This window comes from Girardinichthys multiradiatus, chromosome 18, assembly GCF_021462225.1.
Source record: "Girardinichthys multiradiatus isolate DD_20200921_A chromosome 18, DD_fGirMul_XY1, whole genome shotgun sequence".
NCBI classification, from domain to species: domain Eukaryota; kingdom Metazoa; phylum Chordata; class Actinopteri; order Cyprinodontiformes; family Goodeidae; genus Girardinichthys; species Girardinichthys multiradiatus.
The window spans coordinates 24,252,603-24,276,606 of record NC_061810.1 but is presented as its reverse complement, the minus strand read 5'-3'; the positions used below and the strand labels follow the sequence as shown (position 1 = coordinate 24,276,606).

At 40.9% G+C, this 24,004-nt stretch overlaps 1 protein-coding gene and 1 non-coding gene across 3 annotated transcripts in view; one reads left to right on the top strand and one right to left on the bottom strand.

Moving 5' to 3' along the window:
- LOC124884000 (F-BAR and double SH3 domains protein 2-like) overlaps positions 1 to 24,004 on the bottom strand; it is an 89,199-nt gene that overhangs the window by 47,584 nt on the left and 17,611 nt on the right. For both annotated transcript variants that reach the window (XM_047391560.1, XM_047391561.1), the window contains exons 3-6: positions 19,109 to 19,154; positions 1,284 to 1,363; positions 469 to 613; positions 223 to 356 (exon numbers count right to left, since the gene is read on the bottom strand). In XM_047391560.1, the coding sequence (XP_047247516.1) occupies positions 223 to 356; positions 469 to 613; positions 1,284 to 1,363; positions 19,109 to 19,154 (405 nt within the window). The remainder of the gene's footprint in view (positions 1 to 222; positions 357 to 468; positions 614 to 1,283; positions 1,364 to 19,108; positions 19,155 to 24,004) is intronic.
- Positions 22,518 to 22,590, top strand: trnam-cau. Its single transcript has one exon. It is a non-coding gene; the product is annotated as a tRNA-Met (tRNA).

Genomic DNA, 24,004 nt, shown 5'->3' with positions numbered 1-24,004 from the left:
TCAGCACTGAGTTAAAATCTGGAACTAATTGCGAGACTGCAAAGACTCAGATGTTTATTTCTTACAGCAGATGCTCTTCTACTCATTTGATTATGTGCTGAGAACTCATGTCAAGTTGGCAAGGCAAGAAAAATAAAAGATATGTACATATTATTGTTTGCATCATTCTTGTTTTGTATTTTAAAACCTCTCCTGAGCGAAGCAATGCCTCTGTGAACTTACTTGGCCTCTATGTCAGCCTTCTCTCGTACGGCGTGTGCAACCTGCTCACAGTCGTAGTATTTTTTCTTTGCTTTCGCCAGTTCCTTCACCGACTCCTGCAGCTCTGCTTGGATGCCACTCAACTGATCAATAGTCTGTGAAAAGTAAATGGGGGAAGAGTTGAGTTTCCAAAGAAAGAGCTTAAACAATATGATTAATGCTAAATTAAGAACAAAGACTGATTTGCACTTCTACATATCCACTCACCTTCTTGAGCTGCTGTTCCTTATAGAGTCTAACAGTCTTGGCAGGTTCTGATATTTGACTCTTGTAGTTGTCACACACATTCAATCTCGACTGGCTCACCTGAACTGTCCCCTCTAAGTAGGCCCTCCACACTGCATACACATTCCTGGTTGGAGATACAAAGAAGAGTGGACATTTTCAAGAGCATTTGGTATGAAGAGGGCTTGATTTGGCACAGTGTGAAGGGCAAATAGTTGCAGTTACTGACATTTCTTTTTTTATTAATCAGATGTAACTTAAAAAAAGAGTTTCATATTTTTGTGCTTCTGTTATGGTGGCTAATAGGTGTGGTGAAGATCAGACAAAGATTTTCTTTTATCTAACAGAGCTTAGATTTGGGTTCTCAGCTGAATAGAAGATGAATGAGCAACATTTAAATAATAATGACGCAAGATCACTAAAATGGTGACTTGTAGGCCTGAGCTTTTATGAATGCATTTTCTGTTTTTGAAACAGTAAAAATCTGTCTCTCTCTTAGAGAGTTACATTTAAGTCTACTAAGATTTGGTGCCATTCAGGTGAGGTGTAAAATTTACTCAGCGACTAGAGTTAATTTAACACAACTTAGTGCCAGAGTGATTAATAATCAACACCGTTTATAGCTGAGGTCATAACTGCTTGTCTGCAGAATGTTTCATTGCCTTTTAACATTACTATTAAAACAGGATCACTCTGCATAAAGTTGTAAATACCCTGTCTAGGTTAAAACAGCTCGACTGTGAATTATGTAGATCCCCTTTCTTGCTGTGTAAAGAACAAAATACATGCAAACCTACCTATAATCTGTTCTCTGGTCATCGGGGCTGATTCCAGGCCAGTCTCTCTTTAAGTACTGACTTGCTAACTTCTGCAGAGCCTGAAAGCACAAGCACAGCAACAGGGAACTTTATAAAAAGCTGGATAACACAATACTTATATTATAATACCTAATAATTCAGCAGTCAATAATGCAAATAAGGACACAATAGTAGTTCGAAGAACTGCAGGCTACAAGCTCGTTCATGGAAAAGTAAGTCCATTTTTGACTTAATGCACCACAATGCAGATTTTTTAAAGCATATTCTCCAGCGCTGTATGAAAGACAATAGATGACTTTTATGGAGGAGGAACTACATGGTTGACTGCTGAGGAGGCAGTCAGCTGCTGAGTGAGGACACACCAAATGCAATGTTTGGAGATGGGGGCTGGGTCCCAAAACAGCCAACCAACCACCGCTTACATCTGACCTGTATGAACAATTATGACACGCCCTAATGTTCTTACAGGGATGGACTTCTTATAGTTGGATGTACACATGCAAGAAAGAGCATGCAGTGTTTTTGTTACTGACCCCATCCATAGCAGCCTCTATGAATCAAGCTTGATGTAGTACTGGTAGCCAACATCTTTCTGTTCATTGGATAAAGTGTTGGGTCTGAGTCAGAACCTATATTCTGATACTTTAGAGCATATTTGACATAAAGTTTGAAGCTTAACTGGAAGCAGTATTTATTATATTTCTGAACAAATATAATAAATCACTGATATCCTCTGGACAAGAAAACCCCAATTTCCCTTTATTATATAATTACATAATCATTAAATGGCAAATAGATTCTGATCCCATACCTTGTATTGTAGTAAAACTAGTGTGGGTCAATATTGTTGCTTGTTTACGGCCAGCAGTATATCAGATTGTATGACATTTGATTTCTGTGTCACATAAACAAATAATTCAATAAATGAGTCAATAAATAAATAAATGTGATAAAAAAAAGGAGGCACTGAGATGGGTAATGGCTTGGCAATCTGGGATTTGGTGGGATATTATATTTTGCTATGTAAACTGATTCTGTTTGCAATATTACATTTGGCCTGTTAGTCTTTCACTGCCTTTTAATGCCCACATTTGATGTCTGTATTTAACAACAGAGATGCTAAGGCTCACAGAGAGGGGTGGGTATGTTTTGATGAAGGAAAGGACGAAAATGTGGATTAATTGTGATTGATATCATCAATAGAATTTCAATTACATGTTTTCCTGATATCATGCAGCCCCAGAGGAAACTAATAATTACTTTGAGAGTTAAAATCTCATTGTTATTAAGGTATTCGAGGTAAAAAAGTGATTGACAGCTTTTGTCTTTACAAATTAAAATGACTTTTTTATACCTAAAACAAATCTTGAATACACCTTAAAGACATTGCTCTTTGACAGATATGTTATTATAGACAGCAAAGTTTACACAAGCAAATAAAAGAGTGTGTTTTCCTCAATTAAGGACGTCAGCCAAAGCATTAAACCTACTGACAGATTGAGTGGATCACTCTTAACAATGCCTTCAAACTGTTCAAAATGACCACATAGTAAATTTGTTGACCTCGCTGCCAAAGTTCCTATTAAAACAAGTCGTACACACAGAGGTCCAGGGTTACAGCACCTAGGACAGATGAAAAAACATCTTTCCCCTCTTTCCTGTCTGCCTACTGTCGGAAAAATGAAAACATAAATGCCTCTAGTGCCGCAAGAAAAATATAAAAGAAAAAACATCCCAGAGTTGTGACAGGAATGTCTTCAGTAAAGGGCTAAAGAAATGTCAAACATTTCTAATTTAATCTGACCTACACTTAACTCTGACTGGATCAACTCAGAAAAACAACTAAACATTTCTGTGTCAAATTTAAAGTGTAATAGATGATAGATGATCTAATCTGTGTCAGTGTAACATCGGCTCCTGAGTGTGCGAGCAGAAAGTTGAGGGCAGGAAGAAAGGCTAGCCTACAGGTCGCAGATTGGGTCAGTGTGTCAGCACAGCGACACAGAGACACTGCAGTTGTGTCTCTGTGTGTATCTGTATTATGGCTGCAACTAACAATTACTTTTGACAATCGATTAATCTGTCGATTATTTTTTTTGACTAATCGATTAATGATCAGATAACAAAATGTGCTTAATAGGAGATTTTTTAAAGAATTTGAACCTTGTTAAGCTAAAACTATGCCACTTGAGGAGTTATGGACAGAGAATAGTAACAGACAAAGAAAGGTTTTCATCTTAAATGCAAAATGTATATATTTTTTGTACAATTTTGGCCTAATTACTGCTTTGAGTGGCTTCTAGTTTCCGCAAATGGCATGTTTCAGAGTCTGTATGCTCAGGTTAACGATTATTCGATCACTAAATTCGTTGACGATTATTTCAATAATCAATTGATTACAATTAATCCGATTAATTGTTACAGCTCTAATCTGTATATGGCTACTTGGGTGAGCTAAAGCCTCATTAATAAAGCAGTTGTTACCAAACTAGAAGGAGCTAGCACAACAACCCAATCCAGGAAAAAGCAGATTACGGAAGAAGTGACACCTTAAGCAGCATTCAGTGCTCATACCTTCTTGTAAATCTGGTCTCAGTTCCCATTTACACATTTCCCCCATCATTCCAGTCTGTCTCAGCAACGATGTTTCTCAAAGGCACTTTTATCAGGTGCTATAGCGTTGCTGCCTTCCTCTCAATTATCCATGCCCCATTGCTTTCTGGGTATCCCCTCTTCTCTCTTTCTCTGTGTGCTATCAACCAAGCATCAAATGATCACTGCTGTTTCTGTTGCAACACATATTTAAAGCTTCTATTTCTTTGTCTTTTGATTTTTAATGAGTAATTTCTATTTGAAAATTCTAATACTGACCATATAAAACAGCTTTCAGCTATATGAAGTACAACTTCCCTGTCAAAGTCAGAGTAGGACTGCATTTTTTCTCAAAGATGATTGAAATAACACTTAAAGTTGACTCATTTTAGATGAAAAATGGAAAGAATGTGTTGCCTTCACATTTGCCCAGCCAAAATGTATTTTAAAAAGCAAGACTTAGAGCTGGTCAGTGCCAAAGAGAAGAGAAAACATTACACAAACTGAATTAAGACACAAAAAAAGCAAAATCCATTGCACAGAAGCGGCTCTGTCCTGTGCATGAGAAAACATGTTTGCTTTAAGAATAGTCACCATTGCTTCCTCTCTCTGGCCTTGGAGGGTGGTGTGGGTGTGAACGGTGGTGATGAAAGTCTCAGACTCTGAGCAAGTTTGTTAGAGTCTAAAGAACCAGAGAAAACAGTAAAGTCCTTCCTAATGCATAAACATGTGTTTGATTGAGGTAATCCAGGGTTTATGTGCAAACATACCCAAGCAGTTCTATGAAGACATATTTACTCCCCAATAGATTTCTTTTTTTTGTCACACTTTATTGCAAACAAATATCAAATAAAGAAACTGACTAAATATAAAAAGCAATTTTCTAATATTGCACTTTCAGATAAATAAATCTATCTAAAGCAATGTGGGCACGTGTAAAAATGAATTTACTGTGATTAAAAACAGTCATTTTAAAAGCCACACCCGGGCCTGACTACTTCTAACTACTATATTATTTTCCCAACTGTGGGATTAATTGATTTTTCTGTGGAGACAGTTTTGGATTCCTGAGTTCCTGTTTTCTTTGTGTCATGCTCATATGCGTATCTGAAGCCCTGTCAATCCAGCCATGAGTCTCCATTCCACTCCAACCTCCAACCCAGCTGCTCAAGAGCCTCCTCGTGGGAACACCTGACTCTCGCTCACCTGCTTGTCCACCCTCCAACACCGCCTACCCGAACACAACAGAGCTACCCAAGAAACACACAGCAGGAACTAAAGAATCTCACCACTCCGTTCCTCACTCTCTGCCAACCTCAGCCACCATGGAAAAAACGTATTCGCAACCAGCAAGTCCCAAGCCTCGTCATCTGTAAGTCAGCTTCAGAACCTTTCTGCTCTATTTGCCATTTCTTCCCTGGAGACTCAGTAACCTCTCCCCTGTCCTTCCTCAGTGGCAATCCAGATCCCTCCAGCAGATCCAGTCCAGGCTCTGATTCATTTCAACCCGTGTTTTCCAAACAAATAGTTAAAACGCTCTTTTTGTCTTCATGGTTGTGTCACGTCCAGAGTCACAGAAATTACACTATGACAGAATGAGCTGACCAAAGTGACTCTGGGGCACAATTACGAGGCGCCATTTCCCATCAAGGCATTCTATTAGGGCAGCATGAATCCCTGCTCCACTCACTGGCTTAGCAACAAACCCAGATCCAACAAACTGTTAACGTTATGGCTCACCATTTTCAAGAGATCATCTCCAGACTTCCTTTTCCTCCTCCGCCTTCTAATCCTGTTCCCTCTGCTCTTCCTCCCATTCAGACCACGTCTAGCCCGGTCCAGGCCCGACCCGTGAGCCGAGAAATTATTTCTCCACCTCCAGACTCATTTTCACGGGATCTCGAGAAAAGTAGGGGTTTTCTCCTACAATGTACTCTTGTTTTTTGCCGTTCCCCACAGTTTTTTCCTGAAGACACAAGATCTCTTACAGTATTGGGTTGCTCAGGGATCAGGGATTAAGATGGGCAGAGGCTATCATTGATGAATCTACAATACAATATTATTCATTTCAGGACTTTATTAACCTATTTAAGTTAACCTTTTCTCTTAACCAGAGTTGTGAAGATGCTACAAAAAGGCTGTGGGCACTAAAACAGGGTACTAGACCAGTTGCTGTTATGGCCATAGAGTTCCGCACTTTAGCAGCTGAATCAGGGTGGAACTCACCCGTCCTTAAAAGGCCTTTTCTTAATTCCATAGACGAGTTATTAAAAGACGAGTTAGCATACAAAGATGAGACTAGCACTTCAGAGGAGCTTATAAATCTAGCAATCCACATTGACAATCGCATAAGGGAAAGAGCCAGAGTTGAAAGTTCCAATAGAACGTCATTTTCCAGACAGCCTGGTGTTTCACCTTGTGTGATGTCATCAATGTCCAAGAAGCCCAAGTCTTAGGAAACCCTGCCATCTGAACCTATGCAGGTTGGAAGAACCCATAGATTCCCCCATAAACGTTATTGCATTAGATGGGTGAGCTCTCAACCCAGTTTCCCAGAAAACCCAGCCTATTGAAATAGTAACATCAGGTTAATCACCACGAGACCATTTCCTTTCTGTTATTTCCTACTAAAGAAATACCTTTGGTGTTAGGACACCCGTGGCTCAAACTTCATAGCCCACACATTAATTGGGCTTATTCACGCATTGAGGCCTGGAGCTTAGGCTGTCATGCATCTTGCCTTCGCTCAGCTGCTCCTACTTCGTGTCCCCCTGCTGACTCACAAGCCATTCCTGACCTCTCCAACGTTCCCACAGAATTTCATGATCTTCAGAGGGTGTTCAGCAAGGATCTAGCTTTGTCCCTTCCCCATCATCGCCCTTATGACTGTGCCATAGATCTCCTTCCAGGAGCACCATTACCTTCAGGCCAGCTTTTTCACTTGTCTGAATCAGAACAAGTGGCCATGGAACAATACATTAATGATTTACTCAAAGCAGGTATTATCCACTCTTCCTCGTCACCTGTTGGAGCTGATTTTTTTTTTGTCTCCAAGAGGGACGGAGCCTAAATGATATAACCATTAAAAACATGTACTCTCTCCCTCATCTGTCATCTGCTTTCGAATCAGTCCAAGGAGCTACCATCTTCTCCAAATTGGTTCGGCGAAACGCCTATCACCTGGTTCGGATTCGGAAGGGAGATGAGTGGTAGACTGTCTTCAAAACACCCATCGGACATTTCAAATATTTAATGATGCCGTTTGGCTTGACTAATGCCCCCGCTGATTTCCAGGCCCTGTTGACCGACGTTCTCAGGGATTTCATTAATGTACTTGTGTTTTACCTAGATGACATCTTGATCTTCCCCAAGAACCCAACCGAGCACTCAAGACATGTTCGATCACTCCTCCAACGACTTCAAGAAAACCGCCTGTTGTCAAGGCTGAAAATGCGAATTTCATGTTCCTTCAGTGACCTTCCTGGGATTCATCTTTGAGGGTGGACAGGTAAGGCCGGATCCCAAAAAAATCTCAGCAGTGGTGGACTGGCCCATACCCACTCACTGGAAACGGCTTCAATGTTTCCTTGGTTTTGCTAACTTCTACCGTTGTTTTATCCGTGACTACAGTCTCCTTGCTTCTCGCCTCACAACACTCACTTCAGTCAAGCAACCATTTATATGGTCCCTAAAGCCGATAAAGCATTCTCTGATCTCAAACATAAGTTTTCCACAGTACCTATCCTCAACCACCCTGATCCCAAGGAACAATTTACCATAGAGGTTGACGCTTCTAACACAGGGGTCTGAGCTGTACTGTCCCAGCACTCTTCCACTGATGGTAAGCTCCATCCCTGTGCATTCTTTTCAAAACGTTTTTCTGCCGCAGAAATAAATTATGACATTGGAAACCGGGAGCTTCTTGCCATCAAAATTGTACTGGACTAGTGGAGATACTGGCTGGAGGGTACATCTCAACCTATTATCATCTAGATCGACCATAAAAATCTTGCTTACATTAGAAGAACTAAATGACTCAATCCTCGCCAATCACGCTGGTCACTATTTTTCTCCCGTTTCAACTTCACTATCACTTATCGCCCAGGCTCCAAAAACTTAAAACCTGACGCCCTTTCCAGACTGTTTTCTGCTACGAAGAGAAGACAAAGCCAGACCCTATCGTCCCTCCGTCCTGTGTTGTGGGCACTCTGTCCTCGGACCTGGAGAACCGTATCGGCCAAGCACAACAGGACAAGCCCAATCCAGGAAGAGGTCCTCCCTGTCGCCTGTTCGCTCCAGCTCAGCTGCTCAAGAGCCTCCTCATGGGAACACCTGACTCTCGCTTACCTGCTTGTCCACCCTCCAACACCGCCTACCCAAACATAGCGGAAAGTGAAGAATCTCACAACTCCGTTCCTCCCTCTCTGCCAACCTCAGCCACCGTGGAACAGACTTATTCTTCTCCAGCAAGTCTCCAGCCTCGTCATCTGTAAGTCAGCCTCAGAACCTCTCTGCTCTATTCGCCATTTCTTCCCTGGAGCCTCAGTAACCTCTCTCCTGTCTTTCCTCATTGGCAATCCAGATCCCTCCAGCAGATCCAGTCCAGGCTCTGATTCATTTCAACCCATGTTTTCCAAACAAACTGTTAAAACGCTCTTTTTGTCTTCATGATTGTGTCACGTCCAGAGTCACAGAAATTACACTATGACAGAATCTTTTTGTAGCCCAGCAGACAGCTCAAATCCGATGATGACAGACTTGTTTTCTACTGCAAGTGAGAGCAAAGACTGAAAATCTGGGGAAAGACAGACCGCTGACAGCCTGAGCGTTTAATAACTCAGTGCTTGCTCATTCTCCTGCATTCTGCCTTTTATTTGCTACCTCTGCTTTCATTTTTAGTCTCATTCCGGGTGTTTCCTCAGATCTTCTACATTTTTCATCCAGATGGCCATTTTTCTTGCTCTTCTCTCTCACGCACATTTTTGTTTTACTTTTTTTCCCTCCCTCCGTTCTCCTTTCTTTCTGTCATTACTTGACAGCCACTTAAATGGCACATTGCTATAGCAACTCCTCAGTCCTTCCTATGCGTCTGAGCTGAGGTACAAATGACTTTTTTTTTTAATAAACATGTACAGTTAAACAATGATACAAAGTTAACACACATCCTGTTTCGTGGTCATGGTGTTAAACATGGTGCCCCGACAGCAGGATGTCCTGACTGGACCTGTGTGTGTATGTGTGTGTGTGTGTGTGTGTGTGTGTGTGTGTGTGTGTGTGTGCTAGAGGGAAAGGTTGCCATACAAAGGAAAAGAGAACAAAAGAGGAGGAGAGGTTGACTTTTAGGAGTTTGAGCAGGTCAGTTACATCCTGTAATTATTTTGGTCGTTATACACACATTAAATCTTGTAAAGTACAGTTACTTGATTTTTGTATTATGCAGAAGTGCATAACCAAAAACTGGGAGCAACACTGATTTTGATTATTTCTTTTTTTTTTTTTTTGTGCAAAATCACGCCAGCTGGCACTAATTGGGCAGTTTTAAGGATTGCCATAGACATTTATGTATCAACATGCAGCTTTTAAGCCCATTAATGACAGAAAAGCAGTAGGCATCAGATTGCTTCATGTGGTTTAAAATGAATATGAAAAACATGTAAAAAAAAATTGGGAATGTTTCAAATTTATTCCAAAATACAGAATTTGTAATGACTCCGATAGAAATATTAGGTATCAACATTTTTCCAGTTCCACACAGAACAGAAAACAGTTAACTGCCAGCTTTAGCGATTAATGTCTGTTTTTCATGAAAAACAAAACAAAGAAATGCTGAAGGTGAATAGGTTCTGTTACTTAGTTTAAAAGGCAAAAAAGACCTATAAAAATTGAAAAAAAAAAAATAAGATCTAATCCCAAAATACACAAACTAGTCAATGTAATGCAGTTTGTATTTACGCAAGATACAAAAATAAAAAAAATCACAACAAAATGTCCACAGGTGTTAATAAACAAAACCTACAACTTGTATCAAGAGGTTTTTTCCTTCCACATAAGTGAGGCATAAAAAGGAAAGTCTTTTAGATTGAAATGGTTACATTATGCTATTGTTAAAACTCTCAGTTTTACTTTGTGTGGTTTACTCAATCCATGAAAAATGTTTCTTTTTATGCTAATGAACAATCTAAAGTCAGCTTGATATCTCTGCATTGTGTTTACTCTTACTGCTCCACTAATTTCTTCTCAGTCTCTCTGATTTCTACTTGCTAATAGTGTGTCTGTTCAACTTTCTTCACTTTGTCAATTTCCTCCTCAATCAACAAGCTTGATTTTCTTTCTGTCTGCATTTTTCTGCTCATTCGACTACGACCTCTTCATCGGCTGTGTAAGAGCTGAGGTAAAGTAGGCGGTGATGAATGGAGAAGGACTCGCACAGAGTGAGAAAGACGAGGGGTGATTCATTTAGGTAAAGAATCCTGCTGCCTAATTCCCTAATTCTGTATAGAAGGTATTGCGTCTTCATATTGTCGTGTGAACTTTCTCGCGATTGATTTTCTTGTTTTAAACGTTAGTCCAATCTATTAAGAAGATCAAGAGTCACGATATAGTAGACAAGCCTAACCGTGACCATTCAAACCATCCAGCGTGATCTCAGCTACACACATTACATGCAAACAAATCACAGATTGGGCTATCAGCTGCACAATAAACAGGACATCAGGTCTACTAATGTTTCTGTGGCATCACATATAAATTCAGTGACATGAGCTACAGTACTATTCAGCGTGAATCGTAATGTAGCTCATTTTGAGGAGCTATTTTGGCTATAGACAAGACGACCATACCAATGTAGATTAAAAGATGCAATATGAAGGAGAAAGAGAAGAAAATAATGTGTGACTTCTCCAAACTTAGTGTCAGCTCACAGACACTAAAGATGGCGCCGCAGATGGTCGCCTCGGCGTGTTGGTGCGCATTGTTTTGTTTTGTTTTTTGCTTTAAAACGGTCTTCTGTGATGGTACCCGGAGCTCTCTCACCAGAGAAGAACTCATGAACATCAGGGCTACTACACCAGAGGAGTTATTTCCAACATTTCTACCTACTGCTCTGGAATATTTGGACATTCTGGTCAAAGGTGCGCTCACCTTTGTTCACGCGGTGAAACGCCGGAAGAGAGGGAAACGGGCTGGGGTGCTGGTACGTCTTCGTCAGCGTGGACTACGAACACCGTTACCTGGAATATTTCTCTCTAACGTGCGCTCACTTCCCAACAAAATGGAGGAACTACAACTGTTGTTGGGGAAAAACAGGGACTTTTATTCATCGGCAGTTTTGTGCTTCACGGAGACGTGGCTGTGTGGATTAATACCGGACTCCGCGCTGCAGCTGGCAGGATTCCAGCTCTACAGAGCGGACAGAGACACGGAACTCTCCGGCAAAGCGAAAGGTGGAGGAATCTGTTTTTACCTCAACAGTGGTTGGTGCAACGACGTGACAGTGATTCAACAGCACTGTTCTCCAGACCTGGAATCCTTCATCATAAACTGTAAGCCTTTCTATTCCCCCCGTGAGTTCGCTTCGTTCATCCTGGTCGGTGTTTACATCCCACCGCAAGCTAACGTGCAGGTCGCACAGCGCATGCTCGCCGACCAGATACTGAGTGTGGAGCGGACCAACCCGGACTCCTTAGTTATCATCGCTGGTGACTTTAACAAAGGTAATCTGACCCACGAACTTCCCAAATACAGACAGTTTATAAAATGTCCGACCAGAGAGGACAACATTCTGGATCACTGTTACACCACCATCAGAGACGCTTATCACGCCGTCCCACGTGCTGCACTGGGCCAATCCGACCACATCATGGTCCACCTGATTCCTGCATACAGGCAGAAACTAAAGCTCTGCAAACCTGTTGTGAGGACGTCAAGGAAGTGGAGCAGTGAGGCTGTGGAGAATCTCCAGGCGTGTTTAGGCTGTACAGACTGGGATGTGTTCAGGACTACTACCAACAGTCTGGACGAGTACACAGAGGCTGTGACTTCCTACATCAGCTTCTGTGAGGACAGCTGTGTACCATCATGCACCAGGGTGAGTTACAACAACGACAAACCCTGGTTCACAGCTAAACTCAGAAGGTTAAGACTGGATAAGGAAGAGGCCTTCAGGAGTGGGGACAAAGACATATACAGAGAGGCCAAGTACAAGTTTGGCAAGGCAGTGAAAGAGGCCAAACGACTGTACTCTGAGAAGCTCCAAATCCAGTTCTCAGCCAACGACTCTGCGTCTGTCTGGAAAGGGCTCAAGCAAATCACCAACTACAAGCCGAAAGCCCCCCACTCCATCAACGACCGACGCCTCGCCAACGACCTGAACGAGTTCTACTGCCGCTTTGAAAGACAAAGGGACAGTCCTGCAACCATCTCCCACGACGCCCCCCAACAGCTGCAGCCACAATCCACCACCCCCACCTCCCCAACCTCAAGAGGGGCCTTGGCACCTCCAACCCCCACCAGCCCCCTACCCACGCCGAGGACGGCTCTTTCCATCCAGGAGAGGGACGTCAACAAACTCTTCAGGAGACAGAACCCCCGGAAAGCTGCTGGTCCGGATTCTGTCTCACCAGCCAGCCTGAAGCACTGCGCTGATCAGCTGTCTCCAGTCTTCACAGACATTTTTAACACCTCACTGGAGACATGTCATGTGCCAGCCTGCTTCAAGTCCTCCACCATCGTCCCTGTTCCCAAGAAGCCAAGGACCACAGGGCTTAATGACTTCAGACCCGTCGCCCTGACCTCTGTGGTGATGAAGTCCTTTGAGCGCCTTGTGCTCTCACACCTAAAAGACATCACCGACCCCCTCCTGGACCCCCTGCAGTTTGCCTACAGAGCCAACAGGTCTGTAGATGATGCAGTCAACCTAGCCCTTCACTTCATCCTCCGGCACCTGGACTCCACAGGAACCTACGCCAGGATCCTGTTTGTGGATTTCAGCTCTGCCTTCAACACCATCGTCCCAGCTCTGCTCCAGGAGAAGCTCTCCCAGCTGAGTGTGCCCGACTCCACCTGCAGGTGGATCACTGACTTCCTGTCTGACAGGAAGCAGCGCGTGAGGCTGGGGAAGCATGTCTCTGACTCCCTGACCATCAGCACCGGTTCCCCCCAAGGCTGTGTTCTCTTCTCCCTGTACACCAACAGCTGCACCTCCAGTCACCAGTCTGTCAAGCTTCTGAAGTTTGCGGACGACACCACCCTGATCGGACTCATCTCTGATGGTGACGAGTCCGCGTACAGATGGGAAGTGGACCATCTGTTGGACTGGTGCAACCAGAACAGCCTTGAGCTCAACGCTCTAAAGACAGTGGAGATGGTTGTGAACTTCAGGCAGAACCCAGCCCCACCTGCCCCCATCACCCTCTGTGACTCCACAATTGACACTGTGGAATCTTTCCGCTTCCTGGGAACCATCATCTCCCAGGATCTCAAGTGGGAGCCAAACATCAGCTCCCTCATCAAGAAAGCCCAGCAGAGGATGTTCTTCCTGCGGCAGCTGAAGAAATTCAACCTGCCAAAGACTATGATGGTGCACTTCTACACAGCCATCATTGAGTCCATCCTCACCTCCTCCATCACCATCTGGTACGCCGCTGCTACAGCCAAGGATAAGGGCAGGCTGCAGCGTGTCATTCGGTCTGCTGAGAAGGTGATTGGCTGCAGTCTACTGTCGCTCCAGGAACTGTACACCTCCAGGACCCTGAAGCGGGCAGGGAAGATTCTGGCTGATCCCTCCCACCCCGGTCACAGACTCTTTGAGACTCTCCCCTCTGGCAGGAGGCTGCGGTCCATCCGGACCAAAACCTCACGCCACAAGAACAGTTTTTTCCCATCTGCCACCAGCCTGGTTAACAAAGCCCGGAAACCACCCTGACATTCCCCCTTTCCCCCACACCCCCCCTTTTTTTGCTGACAGGACACCTGTAACCTGTAACTCTATGCGTTACATTAACGCTCAGCTTGGACTCCTGCTTTACTTGCACAATGATCACCTGCACTGTTGTATTGCTCTTGCATCTTATACTGCTCTATATTTACTCTCACTCACTTAAAACTGTGCACTTATATTTATATTATATTGTAGATATGTTTGTACTGTTTAACTTGTACTGTATTGCACCAACTACGCCAAAACAAATTCCTTGTATGTCCAAAAACGTACTTGGCAATAAAGCTTTTCTGATTCTGATTCTGATTCTGATTCTGATTTTAAGCCATAAAACAGCACCACACTAATACAGCCACATGTGTGCTTATAATTAGTACTTTGTACTTTGCATGAATCCCTATATCCCCTGCTGACTGTGGTGGGTTTAATCACCTCCAAATAAGATAAAAATAAACAACATAGCGGAGAGATAAATTACTTGTACGACATCCTGATCAATAAAATCCTGACTTGTGAAAGAATCTGTGATAACTTGTGAAAGATTCTGAACTTTTAAATTAAAAAAATTATATCTTTAGTGTACTTCTGATAGCTGATTAATATCTTTAGAACATCTGAAGGCGGTGATGATTCTAGGCCCTCCCTCCAGAAGGGCTGGTTTCTCGGTGTGCTGAATGAGAGAATGTGTTCAGATGGCTAAAACAAGTGCCCAAAGCAACTTCTGAAGATGGTCTTAAGAAAACTGCCCTCAATACCTCCTTGAGTGGGTTCACACCTGTATTTAGTGCAGTCTGGACACAATTGGATCAATCAGGATGCATTTTAGCGACTGGTGTTAATGTGGTCAGAGTAGCATTCCTTTAATGATGGATCAGAGTGACTCATTTTAACTTCTAAGGCAGTAAAAACAATTTATAACACGATAACTTAGAGGAATTAAATCTGGAACTAACAGAATGTATGCCACGTGTGTCATCAGGAATGTTGAAAAACAAAAACAATTACTTCTTTATGCAGGATTCTCTCCTCGTTAAATAAACACACTCTAATTAAGGACCAGATTCTAAAAATAAAAATAAAATTAGTGTGAGATTGTTATTAGGCAATAAAACATAAATTTACTTTAAGGCATTTCACACATTGTATTCAGAGGTGCAAATAAATATGGATGGTGCAGCTGGCGTAACCCCTTTTACCATTTAATAACTTATATATCTATGGAAAAACAAAGTCAAATAAATAAAAATAGCAAATAACCATATATTAAGAATTCAGAGAATAGATGAAAATGGATGCTTGTGTTTAGTATATGATAAACAATTAGTAATGACCATTTAAAGTCAACAGTGACTGTGGACACATTTATGGAAAGTGCATCCAACCAGTGCACGAAACAGGCGCTTTAGACTGGCTGATTGACCTAACATGTCTGTTTTCGGGTGGTGGTAGGAAAACAAAGTACAAAGACCAAAGCTGTGATGAGAACAAGCAAACTTTGGCCAAAATCCATGATCAGAAAACGATGTGTGCATGTTTGCATGAACTTTTGTTATATAGCATATGTGAAAAGCTGGTAAGAGGAACCGAGACACAGAAAAAGAGACCACAAATTCTAAAAAAAAAAAAGGTCATCCTGTAAATCATCCACCATAAATAGCTATTTCAATTCTTAAAACCTTAAATCCCCATGACATTAATTCTGATATATGTCACAGTGAACTGTGCGTCTGCAGAAGCAGAGAAACAGAAAGCGGACAGGCAGGCCTTTTTGGGCTGAACAGTGAAGTGTGACCTCAGCCTGAAACTATTCCTGCAATGTTGATGTCGTAGGAGGGGAACACGAGACAAGCAGCTATGTCTTACATGCAAAACACAAACACACACACAGAGGAGGTGAATCCCTTGATTGGCTGCGGGTAATTGCAGCCAACTCCCTCACAGGGAGACGCCTGCTTTAACAAACTGAAAGACAGTGGTTAAATGGCAGCGCCTTCAATTTCTTTGACATTTTGATGTCCTCCCACTCAAATGCCCTGGCTTATTTCCCTAGGATTGTTTTCTTTACTGTATGTGTTGTTTTTTTTCTAAGCCCCTTTCTTCCTAATGCTTCCCCCATTCTTCACTGGAACAACCAATAGTCATGATTATCTTGAGCTGTTGGTTATCTAAGTGTCTATGGGAAATAGCAACAAAAGGCAAAGATATCCTTGGAGTAAATTACTATTTTCGATGACAATAGAGGTTAAATCATAGGTTTTTCTTATGGATTCCCCTCAGAAATCTTTTTTTTTTTTTTTAAGTCCTTTGTGCTCGGACATTCCCACACAAACACACACCTACAATTAGCAGGACCTCCATTGTCTTCCTGATTAGAGGGCTTGTTGCTAGGCAGCCTCAATCCCTAAGGTGGAGCAGACAGTGCTTAGGGAGAGCATCGAGAGGCGGAGGACAGGCAAGGCAATGTGGGCAGAGGGAGGAGATAATATGTGCCTAAAATCTGTCAGTTTGACCACAGGAAACCAAATCATTCAGGAACCATGCAAATGAAGCCACATACCAGACACAGGCACACAGAAATACAGTTTTCAAGGCACATGAATAGATATGGAAATACTGTACGTTACTACACTTTTTGATGTTTTATGTGAATTTTTCATTAGAAATATTTTTCTCAGCTCCACCATCATATTTCAACTGTGAATGTGTGCAAACGGTTGTAAATGTGGAAAGTATACCTGACATTTTATTTTCTTTTGTACAAAACATGAATGCAGATCTTCTTGACCTGCTGTTATTGTTTTTTCTGACCATTGACATCGAAGTATAAAATGAGATGTTTTACCCAGAGCTTAAAAGGTACAAGCCCAGGTGCCAAGTTGCTCAGTGGTAGCACGGACGCACCATATGCAGAGGCTACCGTCCTAAATGCAGCTGTCCTGGGTTCAAGACCCATATCTGGGCCATTTACCGCCCTTCTCTCTCTGCCCTTCTTTCTGTTCAGGTGCTAATTAATAAAAGGCAACTAGTGCCACAAAACCTTTTTAAAAAATCCCAGTACAAGCCATCTCACTCAACTGCCTCAGGGGATTTGGGCTCTCCCCACCGCCTTAAGTAGTAGTACATTACAACCATGTGCCAGTAAAACAAAGATGATCAAATCAAATTTGTTTGGACCATTTTACTTTTTATAATGTAACTACTATTCCAAAAATTACCACTGTATTATAGAATAGATTAGGTTTTATATCAGCTTAACCATGACCTAAGTGAAACAGTTTTTGCTTTTAGCATGTTTTTGTACATCTGAAACTCAGTTAAAGTGCACACTACATTTGGTAGAAAGCATCACACACAGACCTATATCACTTTGTGTAAACATACAAAGTACAAAGGCCAATGAGCAACACGGGCAACGCAGATGTCAGGTTGGTTAATTTAAAACAAGTAAAGGAGTGAACGTGTCTAAGATAGAGCAGAAAAAATAAAAAACTATTTACAGTATATAGCTAAAACAATGTATCAGAGTATAATTTATGCAAATAAAAAATGCCAGATGAAAACTGATTTTTACCCTACTCAACAATCAATAGAGTATTCTTTACTGGCGTTAAAGCGAAAAAACCCTACTTATTTGCTGACCAGCCGTTTCCATGTTTCCACTGCCCTTTTGAGTAGGGCTGCAACTAACGATTATTTTGATAATCAATTAATCTGTCATTTTTTTTCGAATTAATTGATTAATAATCGCATAGCAGAATATGCTTAATAGAAATTGGGACCCCAGCCATGGGTTACAATATGGATGAACATGGACTCTGAACTGTACAACGAGGTCCAGTATGAACCTTTCTACACCTTTCAGTGTCACACTAATTTGCGAATAACCCAGCCCAGGAAAAGGAGGAGTCATAGCTGACTCCCCGTGACGTCACTATTTGAACAAAAACACCGTGTTCCAACATGGCAGCCTCGAGCACACGGATTTCCAGCAGGAAAACCGGATAGAGGGACATAATGCGCCGAGCACGAGCAACTTGTGCACCAGAGAATTCCCCACTGCAGCTCTAATTAAAGCGGTTTTCCCCCACAACCTAAGGGAGAGGTATCGGGACTGCAGTTCGGCCAGCTGAATAAATTGTTGGTTTAAAGGTATACCAATTATTACCTAAGTTAGTTCCAAGACCAATTTAACCTAATTTCCAGATTCCTCAAGATAACCCATGGTTCTCAAACAAAAAGTATCATTGAATGGTAATGTGGCATCACTCTTTTGGTCATGGTTAACCATCTTTGATTCATTTGTACTGTATACATACTGTATATAGCGTTCATTGGTCTTCCTTGTTCTTTGATTTTGCTGGGTAGTTTAGTTGGATTGTTCTAGAATAGGAAAAAGTTGTTTGAAATATGTTTGACTTTGAGTTGACTTATTTTGGTTAATAAATTCTTGTACATTAAGACATTGTGTGAATTTATTCCATGTGTGTGCAGAGTTTTGCTGTTCAATAATGCCAGAGCTTTGCTCATCCCTTTCACTATTGTCCTAATACCACCGCCTTATTGGGATGGTATTCACAGGACAACACTTAACAGACCGAATAATTATATAATAAAATACCTCAAGTCTCACTATTGTCCTAATACTATATTATAATATTAATATAAAATATTAAATTATATAATCATAATAATAATCACAACATAGGAGATTTTTTGCACAATTTGAAGCAGATGAAGCTAAGACTGTGCCATTTCAGAAGTTCTGGACAGAGTATATTTACAGACCAAGAAAGTTATTCATCTTAAATGCATAATCTATATATTTTTTTTTATAATTTTGGCCTAATGATTGCCTAATGGGTGGGTTGTTCTTTCAGCAAACGGCATGTTTCAGAGTCTGTATACTCAGGTTAATGATTATTCAATTACTAAATTAGCTTATTTCATTAATCAATTAATAACGATCAATCCGATTAATTGTTACAGGTCTACTTTTGAGGAGTTATGTTTGGTGAGTCTCCGAGGTTGGAAGGCCTCCTTGCTATCACCCTGATCTGTGGCTCCCTCTACAGTTCCTCTATCCATCACAAATTAGCAATATTTTCCAACAGCATTAATATCAAATATTAAAGATAATCTGACCAGTGTTGGTAATGTAAGTATTGGGGTCATGTGTTTCTATTATTTAGAGACCTTAAGATACTGCAGACGGCATGATTTATTAACAGCAAATACATTAGATATCTCCATCCAACAGGAGTCCAGAAAGTCTTACCTGTGCATAGTCACGCTCCAGCTGTCCTTTCTTCAAACTGTAGCTCCTGCAGAGAGAGAAGCAGACTCGTTTAAGCAACTGGCAACAGAGAGTTGAACAAAAACTAAAACCAATTTGGACGATGCTGACACGCAACCTTGCCATTAAAAAGTTTTTAATTTGATTTCACTGGACACTGCAGCGGAAACATTGGATTTTAGACTGATAAGCAAGAAATGAATTACTGGTATTTTTACAGCTTAACACATTTCTATGTCACCAGTGTTTTAAGCAGATCTTAACATTTCTAACCTCCAAAAAGCAAAGCAGCAACCCATACAAGCTATCCCCATGACCTCTCCGTTATACACAACATCCTGGCATCAGAGACGATGGAAGCTCTTATCAAAACTCAGGAATGTTCACGATGAGAAGAGCAATATTGCAGTTTGTGATAGAACATAAAGTTAAAAATAATTGCTAACTACTAGGGTGAAAAAAAAACTGTTCGTACATTGAAGAAGACCATTCCTCACTGCAAGAAAATAACCCTTTACAATTGAAATATAGTTGCCACTCAGTCCCAGTGAATTCAACAAACAACTTGAATGTCTCATCACATTTGCTTCACAAGCAAACTTATTACTTACTGACTTCCCGAAGTATGTGGAGCCTATCTCATATTCCTTATGAGTATGTAAAAGCATCTTCTCAGGCCAGAATTATCCTCCCTTACTAATGCAAGCACAGACCAGGAATCCCCCTGTATTACAAAACGGAGAGCTCGCTGATCTGTCAAGGCGGGCCAGACATTGACTACATATGCGCACTACATATAAGCCATCTCTTTATGTTTTACCAGCTGCTTGTAATGACTTCACAAGTGAAGACAAAAATGCCTGCATTTATGACTGGCTGTTTACATGGCGGGCAAGAACTTCAGACTACTAAGCCACAGAACCATTGGAATGCTGCATAGTTGCTGATATTTATTTGTATATTTGAACTTGTGCTGACAAATGTCTTACACTCCTCAAAATCTGAGTGCTCATTTGGAGTTCATACAGCTCATAATAGTCAGGGTTACCAACTGCCTAAGCATGCAAGTGGATGCTTGAAGGTCCTGGGAAAATGTCAGAATCCTGTTTAAATGTTACAGTCCCAAAAGGAGTCAACATTAGAAGCTAAAAAGCTACAAAGCCTCAGCCTTTAAGCGGGAGATTTTCTACATCTAGTTTTTACCTAAAAAAAGAACCTGAAATCTGATCTTAGCTGGTAAAAAAAAAAAAAAAGGATAAAAACGGCTAAACAAAGAAACTGTCCCGAAACTCTACATAAAAAAAAAAAAAACAGATAAGTTTGGAGGCTGGGTCTAACTAAGACATAATTTATTTAAACTAAAAACCATCAGTTTTGTTTGGGAGCAACAAGATAAGGGTGAGCGGAAAAGATTTGCTCTTCTGCAAGTATGGAGATGTTAAGTGATGATCAATGTGCCAACAGCTGTTTTCACATGTGAATGTGGGGGAGGAGAGATAGCATTGTTAGCTTTCTTTTTGTTTTTCACATGCAGACACAAGGAACTCCTCAACCTTCTTGGAAAATCCCCTTTCAATCACTTGTGAGCAGCTTTTTAACTAGAATTAAAATTGAAAAATCCAAATATGTTGAAAACAATAAAAAAATGCAACCCCAATACCAATGAAGTTGGGACAAAACAGAATATAATGATTTGCAAAAAGTCCAACAGTTTAAGAACAGCGTTTCTCTACGCACAATTGCAAGGCATTTAGGAATTTTATCATCTACAGTCCATAATATCATCAAAAGATTCAGAGAATCTGGAGAAATCTCTGCAGGTAAGGAGCAAGGCCGAAAACCAACACTGTATGCCTGTGACCTTCAATCCCTCAGGAAGAACTGCATTAAAAACCAACATCATTCAGTGACGGATATTACCACATGGGCTCAGGAACTCTTCAGAAAACCATTGGTAGTTCATCACCACATCTACAAGTGCAAGTTAAAACTCTACCATGCAAAGCCAAAGCCACATATAAACAACAACCAGAAAAGCTGAGTGTCGTAGATATGTTGGCTTCTCTGGGCCCGAGCTCATCTGAAATGGACTGAAGCAAAGTGGAAAAGTGGGCTATGGTCTGACAGGTCCACATTTCAGATTCTTTTTGGAAACCATGGACGTGCCCTCCGCACCAAAGAGGGAAAGGACTATCCGAAATGTTATCAGCGCAAAGTTCAAAAGCCAGGATCTGTGATATTATGGGGATGTGTTTAGTGCCCGTGGCATGGGTAACTTGCACATCTGTGAAGGCACCATTAATGCTGAAAGGTTATGGAGCAGCATATGCTGCCATCCAAGCAACGTCTTTTTCAGCGGAGTCCCTGATTATTCCAGCAAGACGATGCCAAGCCACATTCTGCGCGTGTTACAACAGCATGGCTTCGTAGAAAAGGACTGTTGAGCAACTGAAGTTGTACATCAGGAAAAATGGGAAAGACTTCCACCAACAAAACTTCAACAAATAGTGTCCTGAGTTCCCAAACAATAATTGAGTGCTGTTGAAAGGAGATGTGATGTAACATAGTGGTCAACATGCCCCTGTACCAGCATTTAATGGAACAAGATGCAAGCATCAAATATACCAAGAGTGAATATTTGAAAACAACAAAACAATAAAGTTTATCAATTTGAACATTAAATATCTTGTCAATTGCATATAGGTTGAACAGGATTTGAAAATAATTCTATTCTCTTTCATTTACATTTTACACAGTGTCCCAACTTCATTCAAATTGGGGTTGTAACATAGTACAATACAATATAATACAAAGTTTAAAGATTAAAGGCAAGCCGTCTTTAAACGTATTCATAATGAGTCATTCATCATAATGTAATGACTCATGGTCTATAAGTTTAAGATAACAATTAACAGCAATCCAAAGATTTTTTGAAGATGTTATAATACTCTTTAAATGTTATGCTATACAATAAATGCTAACACGTAGAACCAAACCCAAGAGAGAATTCAAACAGTGGAATAAGACACATAAAAACACGAAACAACACTGCAGACAGCATACTTACAGTCAATTTTCTGTGCAGATTACAGAGCAAACAAATAAGGCAGCCTTTCCTCTCAAACCTTTCCCTCAGCATGTTAAAGCTATTTGTCAAACAGACTGCTTTAGATTTCTAGAATCATCAGATAAAAGTCGAAAACAGATGGAAATGATCAAGGAGAGATACAACACAGAAGAAGCAGCTTCTGCTTCCAGTCTATCACAGTAGGCCGCAGTAGTCGTTAATGTTCAGCCCCCCTTCTCTCTCTATCAGCTGAAATATGAGACACCCCACAGACCACAGGCACATCCGCCTGTGGGTTTCAGTCCTGCGGAGGTCATTTTACAGGCCTCGTTGGCGCAGTAGGCAGCGCGTCAGTCTCATAATCTGAAGGTCGTGAGTTCGAGCCTCACACGGGGCAGGTCTTTTGTTATGACATCAACGAAAGCTTAGACGTTAAATACTTCAGTCAAATTGGTAGATTTAGAAGCATTTATTAACCAGAAGCAACAGACATAAAATGCTACCTTCAGCAGTAAAATAAAATAACCCCTGAGGTTTCAAAGAGGAACACCCTGATCAACTGATCCAAAGCACTTGGCTTGATGGTGTTGCCCAAACCTGATATAGATGTTACTGATTGGAATGCTAACATTCACACATAGAGGTGAGGTGGCAGGGTGAAACCTATAGAATACAATCTAAAATCAGTAATCACAAAAGCAAAGTAGGTAGTTATAGTTGTATAAAAGAAACATCTTTCCTATAGATTCTTCTACTGCAAACACTTGGTGAAACAAGGCAGATATTCTCCACAGCGACACCTACTGTTTAGAAGGAGAACTGCACTTGAGAACTGCAAGTGTCAAGCATCTAAAGTGGCAGTATAAAAGGCAATTTCCCAGCATAACTGTGGCTTTAGAAGTCCTTTCTGATTGAAAAATAATCAGCACTCAAAGAAACTGGCAAGATTTTGATCAAAGATAAAAAGAATGACGTTAGGAAGAAAACATATCTGATAAATCAAATAATAAAATATTCCTTTTAGGTATTTCCACTAAACAGTGATAGTTAAAAGAAGACAAAGACTTATCATCTTTTAAAATACAGAATAAGCTGCCTCTGACCCACTCTGTTAGATTTATATGGTTGGGGCAGGAAAGACTGGTCCTACTTTTTAAAACTACCGTCATATTTATTACACTACTAAATGACAAAGACAAGAAAGTGTTTTTGTGCAATGAACTACACAGCAACACACAGGAAAGAGTCTGCTAACCAGATTATTTAGGTTTTTTTTCTTGGTGAGCTTTTACAGTTAAGCCCACAGTTATTCATACCGCTGGCAGATTTTGATTTAAACATTTTTTCATTCAATGAAAAAGTCTGATTCTGATAGGATATGAGACATGCATCTCTTGAAAAGATAAAGATACATGTAAAAGGAGGCTATATGCTGAAAAATTATCATTTAAATTTATGTAGAAATGTAAATTTGTTTAGATTTTAATAAAAAAAAATTTGCAAATAAAATTATACTAATAAAATAATTAATGGAACAAAAAATTGCTTTTATAGCAATTAAATGTTTCTTATACAGACTGAGATGCTTTTCCTCTGTTATTTTGGACAATTCATCTTTAACTCTCTCCACAGAGTAGCGATTGAACTCTGGCTTGGCCAGTGATAAGAAACATGTTGATTAAATCAAAAGATTACGTTAAATCTTATCTGAATAATAACTATGTGGGATCAGACCACATGTGACAGACCTAAGTCTTCTTTATGCCCCCCATGACTATGGCTCTGCTTCAATAGTGTGAATTTCCACTCAC